We start from the raw sequence: 26502 nt of genomic DNA on the forward strand, positions 1-26502 counted from the left end.
GCTGAATGTTGCCAGAACATCAACATTTATAAGGATATTTTATAAATAAGAGATGAAAAGTCCTTATTTGTGAAGAGTAAATATTGCTAAATATAAATACAAGTAAATAACCTCGCTGCAACAATGTTCTGTTACATTTAAGTGGATAATTTATATCCAAAGGTGATACCTGGTGAAAACAAACTAAGGGCAATTTTGTATCAATGTTGTAAAATGAATCATCCTGCTTGTGTTTTTAGTGGGAGAAGCAGTCAGAGAAGATCAGAGGATCGAAAGTGGTTCAAAAGTGGCCACCAGAGAGGAGGACTCATAAAGCATCAGCGTGTGTGTGCTGTGTCCTTTGCACTGGGCAGTCGGGCAGCCGGGCTCTCCTTTAAACTCAGAAGTGGCACCTCCCAAGCCAGCCTCGGACGGGATTCTGCAGAGAATGTTTGTTTTGCTACTTGAGATCAGCTCAGCAGGGTCCCATGTGTGATGTGGGGAGTGAAATCCTGTCAGTGCTCACTGGGGGAGACCCCGGGATGGGATCTGGTGCCTGTTGTTGGGAAGTGGGACAGTGGCTGAGCTGCTGGGCTGGCTGCCAGGGCCCTGGAGAGAAGCTGCAGTGGCCAGCAGGAATCCGGCTTCATCCCCAAGGCGTTCCTTAATGATGGAGATTCGTGGGTGTTCCCCATTGAAAACCATGCACATCTCTCCTGTTGGAGAGCAGGGGCATCCTTGCCTCCCACCCCTCCAGGCAGTGCTTGGAGGAGACTCATTCCTAGATTGAAGTGGGAGAACTGGCCAGTGAGGAGTGGAAGCTGGGCTGGGGCCCTGTTCTGGCTGCTCCTTACTCAGTTTTCAGTACCAGTGCTCAGCTTTCACTCTGCCATAAAGCAAATACTGATATGTGTCTAATGTGAAGTGACTTGTTCCTCCTGAATTGTACATTGCCTAAATTCTTCAGAAAGAAGCCAGTTAAGTTTTTCTTGCACAGCTAAAGAGCTGTTTCATGTGTGTTTTTGTATGTGAAGTTTCCTTGGGATGGTACTCTACCCTTACTTGTCTCTTAAATATTCTGTAGATCCGTTTTTATCTTGTTGTTCAGGTGAAAAATAATATAGTGAAATCTTGTAAAAATTAATAACACAACAATATTATCTCCATCCTAATTTCTAGATGCTAAGTGGGCCTTTGATATGGATTGCACTGTGGCCTGTTCTTGTGTATAACTTTTCCTCGTGCTGGGGTATGAGCTGTAGCATCTTAGCAGGTGTGGTGTGATATGATAGGTACTCTTTTAAGCATGGCACTATTTCCAAGCAGTTTTTGCAGCAGAACAGTTACAAAGGTGCTTTTATAAAAACCTGGGCTGTTTATCATGTTTATTCCTAGTATACAGCTGGATTTGTGGCAGAGCTTCTCCCATTTGAAGGGATTTAGCCTCGCTTTTCCCAGGCCATGGATTTGCATAAGCTGCAGTTATACACTCCAATGGATTTTCCAGGCTCTGTTCCACAAGCTTTCAGTGAAGCAGACTTTGCTGAGTGCAGCTCTTGTCGAGCCATTAACTTAGCTGGGGAGTGTCCTCTGAATGTTCAAGGTGGTTTCCAGATAACCTTGGCATTGCCAGGATTTCAAAAGCCCTGTCAGGTTAATAACAGTAGAACTCCACAGCCTTTCCCTGTCCCCCCTGCTGTATGAATGGAGCAGTGACTGATTTTGTGATATTGCTGCCCACTGAAGTGACAGTTTCATTAATTGAGTGTTGGTGTGAAATCTGCAGCTCCACATGTTTTATTCAGAGGATACCTTAAACCTGCTGGTAGCTAATGCATGGTGTAAGCTGGATGTATTCATATGCAGGCCCAGTCCTCAGCACTTCGAGCTTCTGTCTTCACTTAAACATGTTTTTCAGAGGAAGACTTCCCTTTTTTACTTTATTCTCTGCTAGAAGCTGTACGAAAAAGTGGCTGGATAGCAGAAAATTTCATCTCCTAGATAGAATGAGGCTTGATGACCTCAAAGGGGTTTATTTAAAACTTTTTTTTGGCACCTTTATCTCGATGTATAAATAGCTTACAAGTCTATTCCTTGGCATTGGCTAGATGTAAAGTAGTGTTAAATGCTTTTGGGAGGTGAAAGTAGGCTTTCTCAGTTTCTTGTGGATGGAGCAAGTCCAAGCTGCATGCTATATTTACACCCTTAGGTTCCTTAGCAGCATTTAGTCCCTAAGTAATATGTGCTGATTTGATGTAGTGTATTTAAAATGCACTCCTAACAAAAGATTTTTTGCTGGACTTTGAAGATGGAAAAGTGTTTAGTTAAATCAGTTTGTAGCTGCATGCTGTCAGCAGCTCCATCTTTATTTATTCATGCAATTTTTTAAGGTAATATTTTGATCAGCAGCAATTCTTACATCTCTTGAAGAGTCATTTAAGGTGGTCAGGTAGTGCTGCTTCCTTCCCTGGTGTTCGCTGTGAGCAGCTGAATAAGCTTGTCATTCATGCCCTTGAGTCTGCACTGATTGATTTTTTTTGGAATTGGCTTGGCAAGGGTACATTTTTCTCAGCTCACTGCTCGTACCACAGGAGAATTTCTCAGCTGTATAAAGTGCCCTGGCACCGGATCCTGCTGGAACTCACAGGGAAGCACAGGTGGAGTTCACCGGGGACAAACCCACGGATTTATCTGCCTTTGCAAAAGGTCACCAGGAATTCTCAGTGACCTCAAGGAAACTTTTTTTTCCCCTTTCAAGCAGCATCTCAAGTTTCAAGGAGCTCTGTTGCTTCCCTGTTTAATTGGTTCTGTTGAGCCATGGAGATTTGCTACCTATTAAAGTGTCACTGACATGGAAGGCTTTGAGGTCTTCTCTCCAAATTTTATTTGTTTTAAACTCTTGTGCTATCTGACTGCCAGGTGACATGGCTGTGAGCATCATTAAAACTTGGGAGAAGTTGCTGTGATTCTTTTCAGAAATGCTACTCTCCCTGGAATTGTTTTCAAGGCTGAGAATATAATGAAGTTATCCTTTGTATAACTTCCTTATGTATTGTGGGTTGGTTTTTTAATATAACCTCAACCCCTACTTTAGTATGTAAACTGTGTTGTGATGATTAATATTTGACATTAATATTCTGGAATCCTTTACAATAAATCTTCTGTTCTCTTGCTAACATGCCTCTAAAACCTATTGTTTTGTATGTGTGTAGCTCCAAGTATTTCTACATTCATAACAAACAGCTTTTAAAAATCAGGGGAGCAGTAACAGCTTTTATTAAAGTCTGTATTGGGATAACTGATGTGTGCAGAGTCCATTGCCAAAGGAACCCAGAACATGTAAAAATGCCTCATGTGGTTTGGGGTTTTTTTTTTGTGTCTGTGATATTGGTACTGTGTTGATTATAGAGATGAATGTTAAATCCTCTTCTTTTATTTTTCTTTTTTTATTTTTTTTTAATGATGAAAGGCATGGCTTCAGTTCAAATTCCTTCTTTCCTCCCTTTGTCAGTCAGTAGGATGTACATATAATTAAATACCTGTTGAGGTCACTGTGGATAATCTCTCCCAGAGGGAGAAACCTGGGAAAGGGGAACAGTAACAAAAAAATTCCAAGGGATGAGAAGAGGACCAAACACCGTCCAGGAGCTGCCAGAAGAACTAATGATGGTTTTCAGCTGTGGTTCCTGTGTCAGAGACCAAGCTCAGCTGTGCTCTGTTGCCCCTCCTTATACTGCCCTAAGGTAGAAAAAGAAGAAATTCTGTCTCCATCTCTTCCTCTGTCAAAAAGTTTCTGCCAGTCTCCCTTCTCTATTGTAATTTATAGTTAAATGTACAATTCCCCCTCTTAACTAAGAAAAGGCAATAAATTATTAATAATATTAATTATTAATAATAATTAATCCTAAAATACTGAGCCTGGGGGATAGGTGACAAAACAATGCAGGAGGTTCTGCCCCTAAAAACAGTATTTAGTTGAATCCTCAGCTTCTGCTTTGGGTTCTGAGGTGCTCCTACCTAAAAATCATTTGTCAGCACAGCACATTGCTGCCTGTTCTTCCACTTAGCCACAAGGATGTGGGAGCCTGCAGGAATAATATTGTGAACCTTTTCAAACCTCTTTATGGTTTGGGGGTTTTTTTGTGCTGTTGAAGTGGTGCTGAATGTAGAAACTGTTACCTTTTGACAGGCTGGTTGGTATTTAAATAAAAAACCCTGTGGGTTTTGTTTGAGTACTTCAGAAGTAGTGGGAGATGGAGCAGAGAGTGAGGGTGCAGAACAGGAATTACTTAGCAAACAAAGCTAGCTAGGATTTGTGGGTTATTTTGAGAATCTGGGGGTTCTGGAGACTTAACACAAATTCTAAACATCCCCACTCCCCTGCAGGCTTGGTTGGTTTCCTTCTTCAAATAAGTGGTTGAAATGTATCTGGTAATGGTAATAATTTAAGGCTGAATGACCAGGTCATCAGCAGGAATACAGAGTTCCTTCTACTGTGGTCTCTTACCTTCTAATGATAATCTTCATCCACATCCTTAATGACTGAATAACCATGTAATTAAACATTTATATTGAAAATTCAGGGGTCCAGCTTTGTGTGGTGGAAGTAGTGTCTCCTTAGGGACACAAAAAAGTGTGCTTTGCTTGATTTACTTGATTTGCTTGATTGCTGCTCCCTCTTGTGGGGTTCAGGCCAGTTCAAACAAGCTTGGAGTTCATTCTTGGTCTGTTTAGATGAAGTAATTAATCAGTGGTTCTCCTCTGATACACTGGGTGGAGTAATGACCTTAAGACTTGCTTCTCTGTGTACCTCTACAAATCAGAACATTCTTTTATGTCAAGGGGACTAAATCTGTAAAAGCCTTTAAATCACTTCTTAAATTTAATTTAGGTTTTTTTTCAAGAACTCATCCTGTTGTATTGTTAATGTGTAGTGGGTTTACATTTCTGTCAGAGCAGAGATGAGGCAGTTCCACAGCTGTAGCAGACTTGGCAAGCCTTGCTGTACTGGCAGCAGTAAAACCTCTTACACCTCCTCTCCTGTACTCAGTGCTTCTGACTCTCACTCCTCGGGCTGTTGCCCTTCTTAAGTGAGTTGCTCCTGAAAATTAAACCCCAAAAAAGAGCTCTACCTCCCATGTGCTCTCCTGTATTCCAAAGAAATGCAAATGCCATAGCTGGGGGAAAGATTTTTTTTTTATTTTCCTTGTAATTTCTCAATTTTTTCTGCTGGCCTAAAATCTCCACATCTAATGTGTTGTGCCTGAAGATATAAAAATTCTGCTTATGTTTGTTTTCCTCCAGAGAGACTGATGAGCTCTGGACATATAATCTCTGTTCTCTGGACAAGAAACCAAAGTGCTGTGGATTTCTTCATTGCTTCTAATTGATGGCAAAGACCAGTGCAACTTCACTGACCAGTTTTTGGCGTGACACTCTTCCAGGAATTTCCCACTGAAGTTTAAAAGACAAATTGTCCTGACCTCTTGCAAAATGGGAAGGGGCCACATCAGTGTGACACTGAGACAAGAACAGTTCACATGATCTAATTTCTAATATTACACCATTTCACAATAATGATAGGATTTGTCTCAGCACTGCAGTTTCCATCACTTAACTCATGTTTAACTCATGTTTCTGTCCAGGAAATGCAATGTGGGTATTAAATCTCAGCTTTGGAGAGTATTCAGTGGATTACCTGAAACTTCTGATCTTCATTTTACTTGGCTTTAAAAGAATAAATCAATCTTAAATGTGCCTGCATACAAAGTCTGTGCTTCTGTGGAGAGCCAGTGCTATTGCTGGACACATCATGAATTCCCTGTAAATGTATTTATTCTTTCTGTAATGCAGGCAAAGGTGGGATTTTGGCTGAGATTAAACCAGGAAGCAGGTGCACTTGATTTGAGGAAAAAAAAAAAAAAAGCAGAATTTGGCATTCTATTTATGCCTTTTTTTAAAGCTTTTTATAATTTTGTGGCACAGACTGGGTAATCCCTAGAACAGCATCGGTAACCTTTACTTCAAAATTTGTGATTTCTTTTGACTGGTAGTGTGAGCATTATTTTAAGCAGTTGCTGAGGTTTGTATCTACATTTTAATGTGCTCTAAGTGCAGAGCTGTGTTAAGGATTTGCCAGTTTTTATTCAGATGAAATTTGCAGTTCAGTGGGGACCAGAGGGTGATCCCCACAGATTACATTGCTTGTAGTAGTCCCTGAATTTCACTTCTTACTTATACTTCAAATACTTTTTAGAGGAACAAAACCTCTGTCTACATCCATGCATCAAAAAGATGTTGGCATCCACCCATCCCCAGAGCCCTCCCCAACCTGTGTTTATGCTATAAAGGAACCAGATGAGAAATTGCACTTTATTGCAGGTTCCAAATAGGATTATTGTGCTTTACTTTATGGTCAAGACAAATGTGTTTGCTCTTTGGTAACATGTACCAGTGGCTGAATTAATTTTGCATGTGTGCTGCCTTATTAAGAACCTTTCTGCTGTGTGCTGGTGCCTGAGGATGAGTTCCCAGTGGGAAACACTGCTTGGAGCCTTGCTTCCAAAGAGAAGTCAAACACCAGAAGTCTGAAATACAACTCAACTCTTAGAGTTTGTGAACTCTAAGTGACTTTAATTGCAGAGGCAGTTCTGCAATCAAACAGAAGTACAGTGTTTAAGTGGTGCTCTGCAATACAGCCATTCTATTTGGCTGTTCTGAAGTTCAGTTTTATTTAAATTTTAAATGGGGACAACAGTTGCTGCAAAATGCTGCTGGTGCCATAGAGAGAGAACTACAAGTGATCACTGCAAAAGAGAAATTTCTCTTTTTATAAAGAAGTTGGGTAGAATAAGTAGAAACCACTGGCTGCAGCTTCATGTAAATCACTATTCCAGGAGACAACACTGGGGAGATTTTTATGTTTTCCTTGTAAAATTCCATCCCATGGATTTGTTCTTGGAGGTAACAGCTGTAGAGGAGTATCCAAATTCTTCCCTGGTGGGACCAACCACTTACTGACCAGAGAGCTATTTAGGGAGAAAATGCCAATTGAAGAAGTGACGTAAATGTGGTCAGTTGATACTAAATGAGGAGCTGCCAGCCAACATCCTATCCTGGAGTTGCTCTTTCATCCCTGTTTTGCTTTTTTGGAGTGGAAACAGGACAAGTGATTGATTACTGAATAGCAGTGGAAGTGGTGCACTCTATATATAGAGTGGTGCTGGAGAACAGAGCTACAATGCTTATGAAAAAAAAAAAAAAACAAACCCCAAAACAAAACCCCACCAGCAAAAACATTTACTGAGATAATAAATGCCTCTAAACCACTGCCAAGATGGAAATGATAACAAGATACCTCAGTTGTAAGAGGAGTTTTAAGATCAGTTCCTTATGGCAGGATTTGCTTGGCTAATCCATGCAAGCTCCTGGTGGAGCTTAGTTATTGTTTAGACTAAATATTGTTTATTGTTGTATTTTTAGCAGCAGCTCTTTGGGACTCCGTGGCAATATAATTTATGAGGTAGGATGCAAGTCCCTAATTGTCTCTTGCATTGAAGAGCTGTACAGGCTGTTCACTGCAGAATAAACATTCTCCTCCTTTGTGGGGGGGAAAAGGTCTGTGTCAACAAGATTTTCCAGCCTCTACTCACATGCCTAAGTTCTATCTCCAAGATGGGTTTCCTGGCAAGCACATCAGCAAATGTTTCTCCAAAGTGGACAGCACCCATGTATAAATTCCTTCATTAGTCATGGTTCTCATTCCCTCCTCTCCTTCCCAGTCTTTGGCTCAAAATGTTAAGCAAGAGGACCAAGAATGCTGAGCCCTTAAACACAGATAACTTACAGCAGCACTCTCAGCATGTCAGAGCAGAGTGTCTGCCTGTTCCCACTCCTGGTGCTTGGGAATTAAGGAAAACAGAAAAGCTCTGGTGTTCTGAGAAACTCTAAAAACAAAATTGGAAATCACTCTTGGAATGCCCTTGCAAGAAAAACTTCCCATAAAAAAAAAAAAAAATCCATTATTTAATCTCCCACCAAACTTCAGTCTTGTAGGATTGAAGGGTGTGGATGAGCCTGACTCAGGAAAATAGGTTCAGGCTGCAGTCAGGGTGGCCATGGGAGCACCATAACCATTCTTTTGGCCAGGTTTCCACTCTAGGTATACTTTATTATCCTCTTTGTACGGGAAAATTGGACACTTCTCAAAGGGAACTGTCAGTTTTTTGCAAAAATGTTTGATAATGAGATTCTTTGGTGTTTGCAGAAGATGTGATCCCTGTTCATTTAAGGTGCCATCCTGGTTCATTCTATCTAGTGAGTATAGTCAAATATTTGAGTTGAAGCCCTGATGGTGTTTAGCTGTTTAAGTCTGACTTTTTGGACTTGATTTTTACTGTGAATTTGATTTGTCTTTTTGTGTGTGTGTGTGTGTTAAGTGGGAGAACTTGGTGATTTAACTGTGGCACTCCCAGAGCTTGTAAATACTGGTGGTGTTTTCCCTGATGGGGGTGGGATGAAGTGCAGAACCTCTGCCCTTTTGTTTGGTATTTTTTGAAATTATTGTTGGGTTCCCAATTCATAAAATTTACAGTTGTGGTGGAAATGGTTTATTCCAGCTCTTTAATCTCATTGGGTTGGAAGTAGACCCTGGGAGATGGCAAAGCCTCGTGCTGTGGATACACCAGCAGAGAAGCACTTTTCTACAAGTAAAAGGCTCTTGCTGGATCATTTTTGTGTTTTTTTATACAGATGTCAGTACACTCAGGTTCTGTGAGATGATCCAAACCAAAAATATTTTTTTCCTTTGGATTGATTTTTTTTTTTCCATTATTAGACAAAGGAATGGAAAACTTGAAGACTAGGTCAGGAATTTTTATTTTGGGAACCACTCTTGAATCTTCTAAAACAGGAAGATCATGTAACTTTTCATCCACCCATATTTCCAATTTCTGAAGCTTTCATCCACCCATATTTCAAATTTCTGAAGCTGAAGTAGTCAAGCTTTAATATATTCAATATTCACATGTTGATGGCATCACTGTTTTGAAGCTGAATGACAGATGTGCCATAGGCTCCCCAAGAGCCTCCCAGCTTCCCTGCTGGAGCATGATTCAGTCTGACGTGCCTGATCTAGCAGTTTCCTTCCTCCTCCTCCTCCTCCTCCCTCCAGGCCCCAGTGCAGCCTGGACAGAAGATAATCTGTTGATCCTGGCAGGGGATTTTGGTGCTGAAAACCAGACATTGTTTCCCTAAGGAGCACTTGGCTGTGTGCGCTGGAGTCCAGTGCCTTGGTGACAGGCTACAAGGAGGTTTTGTTCCCTTGGCCAGCTGGGCTCCAGGCGTGCCAGGATGGCCCAGCAGGCAGGGATGATGAAGTGATGAGGTGCAGACATCACTTTTCCTCTCTCTCTGACTTCCTGTGGGTATCACTCCAGACGTTTTTATTGGCTTTCTTCAACATTCGAAGAACGCTATGAACCTTATTTAAAAAAAAACCCCAAAAACTAAAGTAACCAAATATTTCTTCTAATACAAAGTATTTTTTAGCTTCTTCTTTCTCTGTTCTCACTGTTTGGAAAGCCAGGACTAAATAAGACCCTGATGAACATTACTGAAATTCTAAGAATCATAGAATCATTTATAGGTAATATAGAATCAGGTTGGGAAAGATCAAGTCCAACCAATCATCCAACACTGGCAAATCTACCAGAAAAAAAAAATAAATCTACCACTTGAAGAGAATGCAGGAAATGCACAGCAGAATTGGATTTTTATAAATGATATAATCTGAGTTCTAGATGTTGGTGATGGATAGTGTTGGGAAGTGGCTGCTGTACTGCTGAAGAATTAATACTGAGGTGGGCCAAGCTAGAGCCAGAGTGCTCTAAGGTGAAGGTTTTTTTAGTTTTTAAACCTGTCTCTAAAGTTTTTGAGTACTTTATTCCTAATTGCATGCCTCTTCACCTACCTACAACATGCCTTAAAGACAAAATGAAAAGGAATGAGTATGAGCTGTGCTGGGGGCCAGGCTTCTTTGGAATTTGAGTTATCAGTGACATTAACATACCTGGAGGCTATCTGGGTAATCTTGCTTTTGACATAGCTCCTCTGTTGTTGGTTGTTATGGGTAAACTGCAGTTCTGGAAAGCTGATTTTTAGGATTTGAGCCAGCATTTGTGGAGGGTTGCATTGTTCTGAGTGCAGGCATGCATTTTGTGTGTGTGTGTGTTTGCAAAGGAGAGGTGTGTTCCCCATGGGGAGACAAGGAGTCTGTGTCATTGGAATCAGAAATGCTGTCCTAAGTGCAGTAAACTTCCTTTTTATTTTCTGCTTAGACATACCCAACTCAGAATTATCTCACCAGGTTTCTGGAAGTGTCAACTGACTCTTTTTTCCTCCCTTCTAAATCTCCCATTACCTATTTTTCTTAGGCTCAATTTAGCATTGTAGCGTGTGCAATGTGTATTTTTACTGGGGATATCCCTCCTGCTTAGATATGTCTGGGAATTAATGTCACTCTTCCACAGCATCCTATTTCAGATGGGAAATGGATGGATACAAGAACTATGTGCTGATTAAATAAATAAATATCACTTTTAGAAGATGCTGCTGTTTTTCTGAATAGGAGAGAGCTGTGACAAGATAAGCACTGCAGTTTTGAGGGGATTTGTCAGGACCTGATTGGAATTCTGAGCCTACCTTTACATAAATTCAATTATAAAATGTTGAAGTGTGTGTTCAGAGCTCTGTCAGCTCTGTTTTGCTGAAAAATGGAAGTTTGCTAGCATAAAAAAGATCTCTTGATCCTTCAGTTCCAACCCAGCAGGGCTGTAGTTCAGTTGTTTGTTTGAATTTATCCCGGGGTATGTACGAAGTGCTTCCTCAAGTAAACCAAATAAAACCAAACATCTTGGCTTGGAAAGTAAATAGGAAAAGGTGTGTGGGGGGGTGGGGGGGTAATTTATGCCTGCTGTAGGAAATACTTATATTTTCAGTGTATTTTCCAAGTGACAGTGCAAAACCTGTAGAGATTTTTCCAGTGAATGTAAGGGGAGGTTAATTCCCATTAACTGAGAACCAGAACAAATTGTCTGTTTGAAGATATTTGTCACGCTGAGTTGTTCTGATGCTTCAGATTTCCACAGTTAACATCACTCCCCTTCTCTGTTAAAATGCTTACATATAAGGCAATATGTATTTTTCCTGAAGAATTAACTGCAAGTGCCTGGTCCTGGCTGCCTTGGGGTGAGCTGCCATGGTGCAGAAGTGCCTTCTTCACAGCTGGGCACCAAACATTGCTGGAAAATCATGCTGTTACCTGCACCAAAAGTGAGTCCTGAGCAGCCTCTGGGAAATATGGCATAGCTCCTCTTGGACTTGGGGCTGGTCACAAAAGCCAGGCCTGCTGGTGGATGAAATGTCTCTTAAATGAAGATTTAAATTATCGATGCTTCACAGGAACATACAGTATTTATTAGTTTCTTTATGCATGTGCTGGAGTGGATTGGAGGCAGTTCAGATTTATTTTGTTAAAGCAAAGTTGGGTCATTTACCTGGTGAAGAAGTTAAAAATAACTTGTAGGCTCAACTGGCGGCTTTGGAGTTTAATGAGGGATGTGACTTTGGAGATCTTATTGCAGCTTTCAGTACTTAAAGAAATTGTTGTAGGAATGGCAAAGGCTTTTGACAAGGTGTATGGGAGTGACAGGACACAGGGGAATGTCTTCCCACTGCTAGAGGGCAGGATTAAGTGGGATATTGGGAAGGTGGTGAGGCCCTGGCACAGGTTGCCCAGAGATGCTGTGGCTTCCCATCCCTGGAAGTGTTCCAGGCCAGGCTGGACAGGGCTTGGAGCAGCCTGGGATAATGAGAGGTGTTCCTGCCCCATGGCAGGGAGTGGAACTGGATGGGCTTTCTGTATTTCTAGGATTTACATAAAACCAGTCTGTTTTACAATTGTAAAGCTTCACCTGACTTAAGCAGGGTTTCTCCCAGGGACAGGGTGCAAGTTAGACATCCCTAATCCCTCTTATTTAAAGGAATCATGACTGGCCTTCCCAGGGACAGTGGGACATGGCTTGGATCCAGGGACTGCCAGTGAATCTGGCTGAGGTATTGCCCCCAAACAAAAAACACTGCCAGCGTTTCCAAATTACCTAAAATACTGTCAGCAGCATGGCAGCGTGTGCTCTGCCAGCCTGAGCAACCAGATTCCTTGTCCTGGGCAAGCAGCTCATGGAAAAACTGAGCTCAGTGGCTGGGTGGAGGCTTCGCTGGGCTCGCTGACCGGGAAGGAGGGCGCAGGCTGAGTTACTAAGGAGCAACCTGTTTGGCTTGATGTGGAAAATCCCGTGCCAGGAAGAGATGACTCCCCAAGTTCTGTGCTGCTGCTGCTGCAGAATGGCAGTGGGTGAAATGAGCTCTTCAAATTCTGTAGCTCTCCCAGCCCTGGCGGCTCCTCCCTGGCCTTTGTGAGGGGATGGGTGTGCAAGCTTGGGGTGAAGTCAAGGGGGATCAAGAGATGCTTTGGGTGAAATCTGGTGGAATCAACAGGTGGGACTGATTTCTGCAGGATATCTGCTCTGACCATGCCTTCAATTGCTCTTGGGGTGTCCTTCTGCTCAGTGCCACTTCAAACCACCCTCTAATCCTTCTGTGCCTTTGGCTCATCCAGCTCATCACCAGAGACCTTTTGAAACGCAGGGTGTCCTTATTTTTTGGCCATCCACTATTCCCGATTGCTCTTCTGCAGTAGTGTCAGACTTCAATTACAAATTTTGGGGTTTTTTTGGTGTGTTTTTGGTTTTTATCTTCATTATTCCATAGTGTGCAGGTGTTGCATGTCCAAACAGACTTTAAATTATGTAGGAGTGCAAGAAACCTTATCAGATTTTTGACTGATAAAGTGTGACTTGGCTAAACACAATGAACAGTCCTATAATATTTGAGGAAGAAGATACAGAATACTGGAATGAGACAGCATCCATTCTTTATTTCTCAAAGAATAAAACCAACACCAGCCCGTCCAGCGTGGATGGCTCATTTAAAGTTCGGCTCTGCACAACGCAATCCGCAGCCCCGATATAATTGCAGCAATTAACAGCATTTGGGAGGTTTGTTTCTGCCATGCAAAGGCCACTTGGCGTGAATCGGAATAGATATTTATAAGCATCTGCCCTGGGTGTTACCTGCTGGATATGCAGCCCGGAGGGAGGGCGGGCGTGCTCCGAGTTGTTGGGACGTTCTGGGGCTGTTTATCTTCCTCGGGGACAAAAAGGAGGCGAGGAGGCCCTTTCCGCGGTGGATGCCGTGCGGGTTCCGGAGCGATGCCCGGCGGTAGAAGGTGTTTGTTCTGGGGCAGCGCTCCCTCCGTGCTGCCGAGCGCAGCGCCCGCTCCCCGCCCGCTCCCCGCTCCGCCCCCGGGCCGTGCCGGGCGCGTCCGGGCGGGCCCCGCCGGGGACAGACGGCGGCAGCGGGAGCCATGGACGCGGCTGCCGATTGCCTCAGCCCGGCTGCCCAGCAGCAGGTAAGGCCGGGGGGCTGCGGGGAGCTCGGGCAGCGCGGCCGGGACAGCTCCGCGGAGCGGCCGGCGCCGTGGGAGCCCGGCCCGGGGGCTTGTGGCGTGCTCGCTTTGCACATCCACTGACCAAAACGTGAGCTGCCCCGGGGACCGTGGTGTTAAATGATTGCCGGGTGTCACAGCAGCCCCGTGGGACCGTCAGATGGCCGCGGGCGGGTCGGGCATCCCTGGACAAGAGCTGTCACTCGGGCTCACCGCTGTCACTGCACGGGGGAGAGGAGCGGTCACACCAGCCCAGGATGGGCTGTCGGGCCAGCGGCGCTGGGGGCATTACGAGGGAATCCCTGTGTTTTACGTGTAGGCTAAGGTTCATCAGCCTGCTGCCTCTGAATAGTAATTTGCATTTAGAAGAAAGGTGAGGAGTGAAGCAGGATGTGGACTGACCGAGCCCTATGTGATTCACGGGTTCATTACCATATGAGTAAGTGGTGCAAAGTGTTGTTTGTATTTATAACTCATATGCAAAAAAAAAAGATAAATATGATGGTTTGACCTCTTAACATGGAAGTCATTATAGTCATTCTCGTTTCGATGCTAAATAGTCACCACTCACCGGTGAGCTCCTGGAACTCCTGGGTTAAGTCACATGTTGCTCAAATGGAGATGGGGAAAAACATTGCCATGGGTTAGCACCGGTTCTACCCGGTAGCTGTGTTGGTCAGCTGTGTTGCAGGAGTATTGCAAATCAGGTGTTGCATGTCCAAGCAGACTTTAAATTATGTAGGAGTGCAAGAAACCTTATCAGACTTTTGACTGATAAAGTGTGACTTGGCTAAACACAATGAACAGTCCTATAATATTTGAGGAAGAAGATACAGAATACTGGAATGAGACAGCATCCATCATGAAAAATTATGTTGGCCCCAAAAATGGCTGGCTGACTGTGTCTTAAGCATGTTGGCAAGAGGTTTAAATCAGCCTGAGAACAGTTATTGCAGCAGTGCACAGCAGTGGTTGCTTACAGGGAGCAGGTGTAATTTAGTCAGGCAGACTTGTGTTTTAAGGTTTCACTGGCAGTGGGATCAGAGAGCTTTTCCGGGTATGGTTTGGTACTGGCAAGCTAACACTTCAATCCTCCACAAAAAATACTGACTTTGGTTACTAGTCTTAGAAGGAGGTAATTTTGAGTGCACTGGAATTGAGGGGTGCTTTGTATAGCTGGAAAACTCTTAGCCATGTAACTATGTGGCAAGTCAACATAGTCATTTTTCAGCGCTCAGAAAAGCAGCACAACTTCCTGTCTTTGTTGGCTGTGTCTTGGGCCTTCCAGGCAAACAATGAAGCCCTGGCCATTTCAGGAGGGAAAGGCTCTGAGAATGCACACCTTCAGGATGTGTGTGTCGCTGGCCTTTACCTTAGCAACTCACCTAAATAATTCTCTCATCACTGTGATAATGACAGCGCAGCCTCCCCAGCGCGGCGCGCGGGGCCAGGAAGCCACGGCTTCCGTCACCATTGTGCTTTATCCCCTGGCCACAGGCACAGCCAGGCCTTGTCCCCACCAGTGGTGTTTAAAAAGGGGCTGTGTAGGGGACACTTCACAGCAGCTGCACATCCCCTTCTCCCCATGCTCCCACTTCTCCCCACTGCTGCGTGCAGCAGGAGATGCTTCTCACCCTTTCCAGCTGATACCCAATACCTGGTTTGGTTTTTTTTCAGAGGTAGTTGTGCTCCAGTTACAACCTGCGTAGTTTTTCCCTCTTCAGGTATAAACATACTGAACTCCTTAAGCCGAGGTAAAGATTTGCTGCTGTACAGGGCTGGGTTTTTATTTTCAGGCTGAGTGACCCTTAAGCAGGAGTGTCAAGTGCTGAACAAGTAGCCCAGCAAAAGCAACGAGCATTTTGCAGTTCAGCAGTGCATTTGTTTCAGGGCTTGGTGACTGTAAATCATTTTGAGCAACTGCAATAAAAAGACAAGAATTCAGTGTGTATATTTGTAGTATTTGAGCGAGTCCCATAAATTAAGGTGATGATTTTTCAGCTGGTGCTGTGTTCATCTCAGTCTGGTTGCCATCTCCTCTCATTTTGCCCATGGAGCTTTACAGAAGCCTCTTATGAGGTTTGGGGTTTTTTTGGTAGGGCTGAAGCTGCCAGTTCTTCTCGTCACATGAACAATATTTCATAAAAGGGAAGTCGCAAAAGCTTTGTAATGAGTGCAATTAGGCTTCATATTTTTTATTCTTCTGTTTTTGACAATGATCTGTCACTTTTGATTGAAGCCTGTATTGCTTGCTGAGTCACTAGTGAATTTTATATGATTTTAAGATTACTTCCTTCAGTCATAGTGATTTCTAATTTCTTTTTTTTTTTTTTCCTATCTTTAATCCTTTGAATAGTTATTTATGTCTTAGGCAGCCTAAAGAACAGCTCTTAGTAAGCTGAATTTCAGAAGTGTGTGAATTTTTTGGGGTGGTTTAATGTTCAGCAGTGTCTCTTGCAGGCTGCAGTGTCTTTCTCTGCTACTGCCCTTAGAGGTGACTCGACTCTGGGCTCTGCCAAGTGCTTGGGCTGGATGGAGACCAAAGTCAGCCAGGCAAAGCCTGTTTTGGTTTAGTCAGCACACAGAGAGAAATGTAAAGTTAGCATTGCTGCTTGCAGCCTGTGCAAGAAATCAAAGTATTTATAGCACAGAGCAGAGTCCAAGAGTCTCAGAGAGTGTGGTTTGACAAATTCTGATGAGTTCAGTCACGCCCGTGCTTCTGAGGAAGAGGCCCACAATAAATCTGACGCTCCTCTGTGTTTGGCTGAAAGTCTGGCCTGTGTTTTTCTTCTTAAATGTCCTAAAGGTTCACAGCTTGAGCAGGTGGGGGTGGCAGTGGGGCTGCTCTGGGTGTCCTTGCCCCGTGCCATGCTGGGCAGCACCCATTGTACCTAAGCTGGGCTTTGGCACAGGAAAACCAACTCCCACACTAACTGCAGGACTTGTTGGGTGTTAGGGTTGCTACCAGACTTGGTTTGACTTTGGTAACATCCTACCCAGTGAGGTGTGGACTCATCCCTGCCCTGATGGATTTATTTCCTCTGAGCTCGTGGGCGACACCAGGTTTGTCACCAACGCCACCTACAGAGTGTATATATATATATAAAAAATAAATTAATTCTGAGTTAAGTAATTCCATCCATCAAAGCATTCTAGAAAGTGGATTATGAAGGCCACAGGTTGACCATTTGATGGCTGGTCTGACTATAGAATGATATATTTCTGTTGAGCTAGAGAGCACCCTCCGAAGACTTGTGGATAGCCTCACATAATGAAGCCTTTTTTTTCTCCTTGCACATTTCCTGCCCCTCATTCTCTCATTTTACCATGGGCTCAAAAACCCTTTAGGGAAGGATGGCCTGTTTCTTACAAACCCTCCTTTGTCCAGCACAAATGAACTGGTGTTTGGTAAGGAACCACGGTGAAAATAACTGTGTAATCATCTAAAAGGCACACAGACATCCTTGAGAACATGCTTGAAAATATTGCTTAGTGCTTGATGCAGCCCTAAAGGTACAGCAGCCTTCTGACAGAGAGGCTGGGGTCACTAAGGAGCCAAGAGCAGGTTCTGACATGATTTGGTGGGGACTTCTTTATTCCATGAGGAGGGTCAGGCAGTGAAACAGGAATCTGGAGAGGCTGTGGAGCCACCCAGCTCAGAGGTTTTCAAGAGCCAACTGGACCAAGCCCTAAGCAACGTGATCTGAATGTGATGCTGAGCCTGCTTTGAGCAGAAGGGTGGACTGGAGACCTCTGAGGAACCTTCCAGCCCAAACAATTCTGTAATTATTTGTTTTGATGTGATGAAAATTACTTGCTTTAAAATATGAGTGCTCAGGACAGACTTGATGACTTCTTACAAAGATACCAGTATATGTTAACCACAATTTTTTAGCTTAAAGTTCAAGAACCCAGGATACTGTTTCTATTGTTTGTATTCAAATGTACTTAAGGCTGACTTGGTCATAGAAAGAAAAAGTTCATAAATAAACAATATGCTTGTTCCAAGATATAACTGTTGTTAGTCAAAGCTGCTGAGTGAAAATGTGTTTTTATTCTTACGAGGTTTGCAGGTTGGCTTTAAATGGGCAGCTGGAGGGCTGCAAAGATGAAATAGAATAAAGTGGAGATGCTCCATGGATTGGCACTAAAACCAGAATCCTAAGAAATGACAAGCAAAACATACACTTTTGCACAGAGCAGAATTAATTTAACTTCCTGCAGTTGGTATCTGTAATTTAGAAACCAGCGAGCCTCATTCTCAGGAAGTCCTGAGAAAAACTGGCTAAATTTTAAATTTTTTTACTATTTTTCAAGTTGCTTAATTTCATGTTATATTGTGCTTGCTTCTGGGAGAATATATAATTCTGCAACATAGGTAACAAGTGTGTAAATCCTTTGGCCCTTATCATACAAGGTAACCAGGGGAAACATGTATAATTTGAATTACATCTGAATTTTGCATATAGGCACCTAGTTGTGATGTGGTTATTGAAATTCATGAGGATGACAGCTACAATCATGTTAACATCCAAATAATCTTGTTTCTGCCTTCTTCTGTCAGGAGGGAAGTTGGGGATCCACAGCCTGTACTATTTGGTGTGTTTTGCTTATGGAGACTTTAGGATCCTCTGTTTTCCATAGGGAAAAACCAGTTTGTGGTGGTTTTATTCCTCACCTCTATCAGGTGGGATTTGCCAGTGTTTATTTTTAAATAAACAGAAGGGATCACATAAGGTCGATACCAGACTTGTTTCCAGAGCTGAGATTTCGTGCCTTTAGCACACATTTCAGTGCATGTTTGGATAGTGGGTGTCACAAGCAATTTCAAACACTGCAGGTGGATCATGGCACTGCCTGCCAGGGATTTGCCCCACAACAGCAGGGCTGGGGCTTTCTTTTCTTGGGCAGTCTGCTTCAGGTTGGGAAGTGGTGTTGAAAACAAGTTTGGGGATTCATGCCTGCACACAGAGCCTCGCTGTCACCTGGCTTTGTAAGTAACAGGTTATGAGAGGGAATGGTTTCTGGTGCAGGTGTGGAAGGTCTGCTCCTACTGTGAATTTCTGTCCATGGCAGAGCCACTTACCTTGAAATTCAGGCAAAGGGCTCAAGGGAGAGCAGTTCTGTGCAAAACCCACCCTTTGCTCTTTCTGCTGTGGACTTTTATTTTTATTCTCTGAGAAGGCTTGTTTCCTTGTTACAAGTAATTTTTCAGACTTCACAGAAGCACAGAACATTTGGGATTGGATGGGACTTCTGGTGTCCCAGTCCAATCCCCTGGGTCACCTACAGCAGGTGACACTGGAACATGTCCAGTTGGGTTTGGGATGCCTCCAGAGAGGGAGACTCCACACCCTCCCTGGGCGGCTGTTGCAGTGCTCTGTCACCCTCAATGAACAGAAGTTCTTCCTCATGCTGAGGTGGAACTGCTTGTGGTTTAGTTTATGGCCATTGTGCCTCATCCTGCCACCAGCCAGCACTGAAAGAGTCTGGCACCACCCTCTTGTACCTGCCTTTGGGATATTTGTATGGATTGATGAGATCCCCTCTTGGTCTTCTCCAGTCTGAGGTTTTATGATCTGCATCATCACAAGGCTCCTGGTCCTCCCATGAATCAGCTCGTGCTTGAATTTCATCAGCCCTTCTCTGTTAACTCAAGTTTCAACCATCCTACTCCTTTTTTTTAATTTTTTTTTATTTTGGCTTTTTTCCATGTTTTGTGTGTGGTTTTGAAGTGACCCTTTTCCCTGGGCTTGAGTGGTAAATGCACTTACAGAAGGGAAATGACTTTTTTATTTTTGGGGTGGTTTTCCTTCTGTTTAGAAGCTCTGCTGAAAACACCAACATTTTGATTTCTCTGTGTGCTTGACCTTGATATTATGGCAGTTTTTCCTGTCAGTTTGGGTGCTGTGCTTACAGTAAAAGGTTTCAGAAGCAGAGGAGTTGTGTGTCACAACACCAGGGTGGCTGGCTGTGAGTGGTGCCTTTGGCTCCCTGCTGAGCTGCTCTGAATTCCACTGGGTGAGCTCCTCATGGTTGTACTGTACCAAGCCCGAGCTAATTTTACTTTTTCCTCTGAAAGGCCTACTGGCTTTGCCTGGGATTTAAATCAGAGTATTAAAAATGTTACTCTATAGCATGCTCCATCGCTTCCAACTGGGCTGAAGTGATGAAGCACCGTAGATCTCTCAAGAGGTCTGTTCTTGGCAGAATTCCACTCCAGCAAGGTTTGGACTGGAATATGGAATTTTTGAGATTTATAATGGAGCTAGTTCATTTTCTCTCCTTAATTCCAGCCTTAGCTATGCCTACTGAACTCCAGTGTTTACCCACTGTGCCCAGGTATGTGTGCACAGTGTCAGTGGTTAGGAAAAATGGCACATAATGTGTTTGGTGTTGGTCAAATTAATTCATCAATAAAAAACAATCCACACTGTGGGGGAGGGAAAGAAAAACCACAACCCAAAACAAAAAGAGCAAAACCTGCCTATCTTAAATAAATCTCCCTGCTTCCTCTCCAGCCACACAAATAATAATTAAAGAGCTCTTTTAAACACAAGTGCTCAGGGAGGGTAGTGCCTGCATGGGGGTGTTTCACCTGACTGTTAAGATAACAAGTAAGGGAAGGCTGGGCCATTACCTGCAGTAGGGAATTAACTCCTACAGATGTGTTTACAGCCTTGCTGAGTCAAGCCTCCCCATTCCCTGCCCTGCTTCTGGAGCACGTTCCCCGTTGGGTTGCCCAGCTTTCATCTCATCCCATCCCTGTGTTCCCATTCCCAGGCTGAAGCGAGACTCGCGGCGAAGCGAGCGGCGCGGGCGGAAGCGCGGGAGATCCGGATGAAAGAGCTGGAGAGGCAGCAGAAGGAGGTAAGGCCGAGGCTTTGGGGGATGGCTGGGTTGTATGCAGGGAGGAAGATGTTCAGAGATCCTGGAACAGAAGGCTCATCTGTATTTTGTTTGAAAGTCTGTGTGGAACTGATGTTGATCGTAGAAAAACCTGGAAAAAAAACAAGGATTTTATCTTGGTGAAGTCAGCGTAATTATTCACAGAAAGTTCTGGTGGTTAGTAATTCTTGTTTAATGTTAAACTTTGAAGTGTGCAGCTTCTTTGTGTGCCTATCGGAGGTGGTGGATTCTTATCACTTTGTTAGAAATCAAATGAATATGGAAGATTCCTGGCCTTTGTATAACTCCACTGTGAAATTGTTCTGCTTCCTGCTGTGAAGCTGGTGCCGTGTTTGTAAAAAGGATGGGTTGCTGTTGGCAGGATCAAGGGTAGAAACTGCACTTGGCAAAGCATTACCTGGTGAACTGAACCAGGAGTGCTCAAAACTTGTGCTTGGTGATGCACATTCAGTGAAACAGCAGAGTAGCTGAAAGAGTGACAACAGTAATCACACCTGAGTTTTTTCAGTCGATTTTTGAAGGAGAAGGAAGAAGTAGGAGGTCTGGGGGAAGGGTCTGGGAATATATAGTAAGAATAAATGTGGGGCAGGAAAAAAGAAAAATGGCTTCACACTGTCAGAGGGCAGAGTTGGATTGGATATTAGGAAAAATATCTTCCCTGTGAGGGTGGTGAGGCCCTGGCACAGGTTGCCCAGAGAGGCTGTGGCTGCCCAGTCCCTGGGAGTGTCCAAGTCCGTGTTGGATGGGGCTTGGAGCAACCTGGAATAGTGTAAGGTGTCCCTGCCTATGGCAGGGAGTGCAACTGGATGATCTTAAGGTCCCTTTCAACCCAGGCCATTCTGTAATTCAGTGGTTCTACATTTGCTTAAGGGTGCAGAGCGGGATGTGGTTGAGCTTTGGAGCAGTGAATCAGGAGGTGACAGCAGGATGTGGATCAGGATGTGACAGCAGAGCAGTGCCAGTGCAGGCTGCAGCAGCCAACCCACAGAGAAGCTCTTGGGCAGGTTGCCCACGCTCAGCTTCTGATGAGGCAGGTCTGGATGTGTCTCAGCTCCCTTGCTGCAAACACAGAGCTCGAGGAAGGTGGGAGCTTTTTCCTGCTGCAGTTGCTGCTTTCTGAAGTGTGTTTCTTGCAGCCTGGCCCACAGTGGGAAGCGTTGTCACTGCCGAGCTGCTGTGCTGGCAGCCGGGGCGGGGGGGACTTGGGAGCAGCCGTGGGAGGGCTGTGCCAAACAGGCCCCACGTGTTTTGTTTGGGCAGCAGAGTAAATAGGGGTTTCCTGGCAGCTGACACCATCTAATTTACAGGTGACTTAATGGAGCTGATGACCCCTTTGCAGATTAAAAGTTGATGCTGCAAAGGGTGTCTCTCGGTAAACTGAAATTTAGGTGTGAAAACTAAAGCTCCTGCAATTAAGAGCTTGTCATCTGAAAACCCGTGAAAACTTTGTATAGATAGAAAATGAGTAGGGCAGGATGTCCCTCTGAAATACCACAGTCACAGTCTGCTTTGTAGCTCCCTGGCATAAATGACACATTTATTAAATAGTTTGCACACTTGGATATTCTGTAACTTTACGAAATAGTTTAATCTTAGCCTCCAAATGCCAGGTAGAGATACTAAGGATAGCTGCAGGAGGTTTTTCATTGCCACAAGTATCTTGCAGGTATAATAAAACATAAATACAGAAAATCCCAAGCACCGATCAACACAAGATATTTGGCACCTATCCCTGGAAACCTGCTGTGACACTGGGATCTGTACACCTGGTTCTCTGCCACCTTCATTTCCCTTTGCAAACTTTTCAGAAACATAAAAAGCACTTTTCCACTGCTGCCATGTTAAATAACCAGAAGTTAAAGCACTTGCTATACTACTTCAGAAGGCTTTTTAGAGCCCTAACTCCCTTCTGGGAGTTAAAAAGCAATAAATGAATTTATTGTGTGTGCGTGTAGTTTTTCATGCTTTAAGCCTTGTGCATGCCCTGGCAGGCTTCTTGTGGAGCATGAATTACTTGAAAATATATTTACACTGCTGGTCTGAGTTAAAAGTTTCCAGGTGCTACCATTACAGGCTATAACTATGGCAGTGAAAGAGGGTGTTTTAATGGTTTGAATTTGGAGACTGGCTCCTCTCCTGCCCACCACCTCATATTTATGACATTTGTCAATCTTGCACTTCATTTCCTCCGTTTTAAAGTAATTGGGTGACTTTTGCATGAAGAGTCTACGCGCATGATTGAGAAATGGTACGGCAGGAATAGATGGGTTTTTGGCAGAGAGCACTCAGTTGCAGGATGAGATGTGGGAATGTTCCTGTGAAAGACTGCACTGTGGTGGGGCAGGATTGCAGGTGTGCTCCAGAGGCGGTATCATCTCATCACCTGGCACCACCTTGTGCCAGGCAGCAAGAAAAAGGGTAACTGTGCCAGTGCTTTGGGTTTTTTGGTTTGGTTTCTTTGTTGGTTTTTTTTTCTCCAGGGAGGGGAACTAAGGAGGACAAGATGAGCACAAGTTTCATAGGAAGGTATAAGCTGGGTACATGAAAAGTGTTTTCTGAAGCTGAAGAAAAAAGCGAGCACAAGAATCACATCCTGATCACAGAATCCCAGAATGTGTAGCATTGAAACAGCCTTAAAACTAAACTTGTTCCACCTCCTGCCATGGGCAGGGATACCTTCCACTAGCCCAACTCTGCTCTGTCCAACCAGGTCTTGACCACTTGCAGGGATGGGGCAGCCACAGCTTCTCTGGGCAACCTGTGCTAGGGCCTCACCACCCTCACAGGGAAGAATTCCTTCCCAATATCCAATGTCAACCTATTCTCTGGCAGTGGGAAGCCATTCCCCCTTGTCCTGTCACTCCAGTCCCTTGTAAATAGTCTTGCACCATCTTTCCTGTTGGATGGAGCTCCTGTTGGAACATACCCAATTCTCCCAGCCTCTCTCCACAGCAGAGCTGCCCCATCCCTCTGATCATCCTGGTGCTTCCTCTGGACTCTCTCCACAGCTCCAGGTCCTTCCTGTGCTGGCCCCAGGGCTGGAGGAAGCTCTGCAGGTGGGGTCTCACCTGAGCAGGGCAGAGGGGCAGAATTCCCCCTTTCCTGCTGCCCACACTGTGGGATCAGCCCAAGACATGGGGAGTTCCTCCAAAGATAGGGGTATTGATCTCTCTTGAATCCCAGAGATATCAATCAGTTCATATTTATTAGAGAATGTGTTCTTGGTGATGAGGGTTTAGGAAAGGCACAGGTCTAACAAGTGTTACAGCTTGAATGCTTCTGACTTCTCATTCAGAGCTGCTCTGTTCTTGTAATCCACCAAAGATGTAAATAATTAATCTGGTTAAATTCTCTGGTTGGCTTCCACACATCAGTGAGTACAGGACAGCTCTCATTGCCAGGGCCTGTTCTGAGCTGGAAGGACAATTAAAATACTTGGTATTTCCTCCCTTCCCTGTTTTCCACCCACTGGTGGGAATCAGAGCAGCGATGGGTCCTGGTTTACCATACCATGGAGCCATGCTTTTGAAACACTTGGTTTCCAGCTGCAGAGTCTGAGGCCAGTCCCTTTGGCTTGTACTGTCGAGATTTGCTTGGTCCTGAGACAAATTCCTGTGTGCACTCAGGTATTCACTGTTAATTCACACAGAAGAGCAAGCTGAGAGTGGGCAGCCCAGTTTTTATGAGTAACAATTTGTTAATGCTCATGGAGCTACGAGGCAAGCTCATAGGAGAATTTTTTCTACCTATGCATTTTTTTTTTTCTCTCAGAAGCTTGACCTGTAATGTATTAAAGCCTTTTTTTCCCTAACAATATTTAACAGTAACGTTTTGAGACATGTAAAAGCTGCAGCGTTAGGGCTAATTGTGGAGGATGCTTTCTGTAGGAGTGCTTTCTGTGTGTTCTGCTGGCAAGGCTTGAAATGTCTCTTCAAGGGCTGACACTTGGAGACCATAGTGTAAGCTGATATTAGTGCCTGAAGTGAAAAGAGACTGATCTCCTCCCACTCCTTAATTGGTGGGATAAGATTTTTTTCCCTGCCAGTTCACACAGTAGACGAGCCTGTACTTCTAGTTCAAGGCAAGTGCACTGTGCTGGTCCCCTGGCTTCATTTGCAGCACTTGCTTTAAGGGAACAGCATGAAAATAGCCTTGGCTGTTTTGTAAATTCCTTCCTTGCCTCACTTGCACATACTTTTCCTCCTTTGGATTCATAATTCTTTGGAATAAAATATGCTACTAACGCTTTCTAGCAAAAAAAAAAAAGGGAAAAGCAGATTCTTGTGGCTCGAATGGGGCGGGGTGAGACTGACAATGAAACTTGGTGTTTACACAAGCATGGAAGAAATGAAGAAGGCTTGTGGTGGTCAATCTGTGTCTTATACTCTCAGTGTGAAGATGCCAGGAAAATTTGGAGAGGGATGATGTGGATGATGTATTTAGCAGACTGTTCTGCTACCATCTAACCATGCAATGCTGGCTTGTTCTGTCCTGTTTTAAAGCTACTTCTATAAAAAACTTTATTTTTGTGGGCAGCCTCCTTTGATGAGGAAATCAGGAAAGCTGTCTGCTGATAATACTGTGGATGAAACACATTTGAGTTTTTTGATCATACCCTAATACAGGAAACTGCTCTTTGACTGCTTTGATATGTATTGACTCTTTTTGGGAGGGACACATCTGCAACAGAGGTGAATGTTTAAAAGTGTATGCTTTTTCTTGTATCACACTTTCTAAAGAGGACAGTGTCATCACAGAATCCTAAAATGGCTTGGGTTGGAAAGGACCTTAAAGATCCCCTAATTCCAACCTGTCTGCCATGGGCAAGGACACCTTTCCCTCGTGCACTGCTGAGGGATCAGTCAGTTTGGAGCAGAGCTGTTGTAATGCCTGTTGCTAATGGGTTCCTACAAAACTCCAGGTTTTATAAAAGCTGGAGTAGTTGGATGATGCATTGGCTTTATCCCTGAGGCCTCCCCACCTCCCTCCACAGTGCCTGGCCTGAACAAGGGCCCCGTTGTTATCTTGTCCATTGGCAATCTGGGTCCAGGGCACAAGGCTCCTTGTGTGCCTTGCTTTGGACTCAGCAGGGAATACCTGCTGTGCCAAGCCTGGAGCACTGTGCTTGGAAAAAATATGGCTTCCATGGAGCTGCCTTGAGGCATGGGTGAAAAAGACAGCGTGGAATAAAGCTTTGAGATTAATCAGCCATGTGGTAATTGCCACATTTCAACCTGTGGCGTTTGGCTCCTGTGCATGGATGAAAGGCACTCTGAGTGTGCCATGGAGAAGCCAGAGATGGGAATTTTGTGCAGCCTTGTGGGAAGGCCCAGTTCATTTTCCTCTTCATGGCTTTCTTAGGGAAAGGGAAGTACTTGTGTGGGGATGCTGGTTTTTAAATGGATCCTAATTTTCCCTCCTGCGCTTGTTGGAATGGGAATTAAAGCTGCTGAGGCATTAATCTGGGTTGTACAGATGTCCTTCGTGAAGGGGAACCTGATCAGGAGGGCAAGGATTGAGAGACAGAAGCTTTGCTTCCCAGCACTGGGATCTGGATTTCCATGAGGTATCTCTGAGAGCAGTGAATGGTAGGGGTCCTCCAAATACCCCAAAATCTGGGAGACTTGACTACCTTGCCACCAGAGGATTGTGCAGTCAGACAGGTGTTTTTGAACAAGAAGGCTTCTTTGGGTTTTTTTGGGGTTTTTTTAGCCCAGAAACATTTCTGGTTTCAGGAAAGATGTGAGAAAAAGCTTGTTTTCTGTTTTCACGTGGATACACAAAGCTCATCAGTCAAGGGCACTTCTCCAAGAACACAAAATTCAGATGCAGGAGAGTGGGTGTAAAGGCTTTGTGTATTATCAAAGTGCTCCAAGACTGTGGAAAAACAGTGTCAGCAGGGCATTCATTAAAGCTTGAAAACAGTGTGAGGCTCCACAGAAACATTAAAAATTGACAGGGAAACCTGCAGGGATCCTTTAAGGCCAGCAATATATGTGCAAGGAATTTCCCAGGAATTTTCACACACTGGCACTGTGCTGTGCACAGGT

At 44.1% G+C, this 26502-nt stretch overlaps 1 protein-coding gene across 31 annotated transcripts in view; it reads left to right on the forward strand.

Annotated features, from left to right (window-relative positions):
- The window catches only part of LRRFIP1 (LRR binding FLII interacting protein 1), a 100250-nt gene that overhangs the window by 23180 nt on the left and 50568 nt on the right, over positions 1-26502 (forward strand). For 26 of the 31 annotated variants that reach the window (XM_019007483.1, XM_019007485.1, XM_019007487.2 and 23 more), the window contains exon 2: positions 20327-20413. In XM_019007483.1, the coding sequence (XP_018863028.1) occupies positions 20327-20413 (87 nt within the window). Of the gene's footprint in view, positions 1-13417; positions 13508-20326; positions 20414-26502 lie in introns of those variants that run through there. The other 5 variants (XM_019007486.2, XM_019007488.2, XM_019007460.2 and 2 more) reach the window with 1 other exon arrangement.

This window comes from Parus major, chromosome 7 (genome assembly GCF_001522545.3).
Source record: "Parus major isolate Abel chromosome 7, Parus_major1.1, whole genome shotgun sequence".
In the NCBI taxonomy this organism is placed as follows: Eukaryota; Metazoa; Chordata; class Aves; order Passeriformes; family Paridae; genus Parus; species Parus major.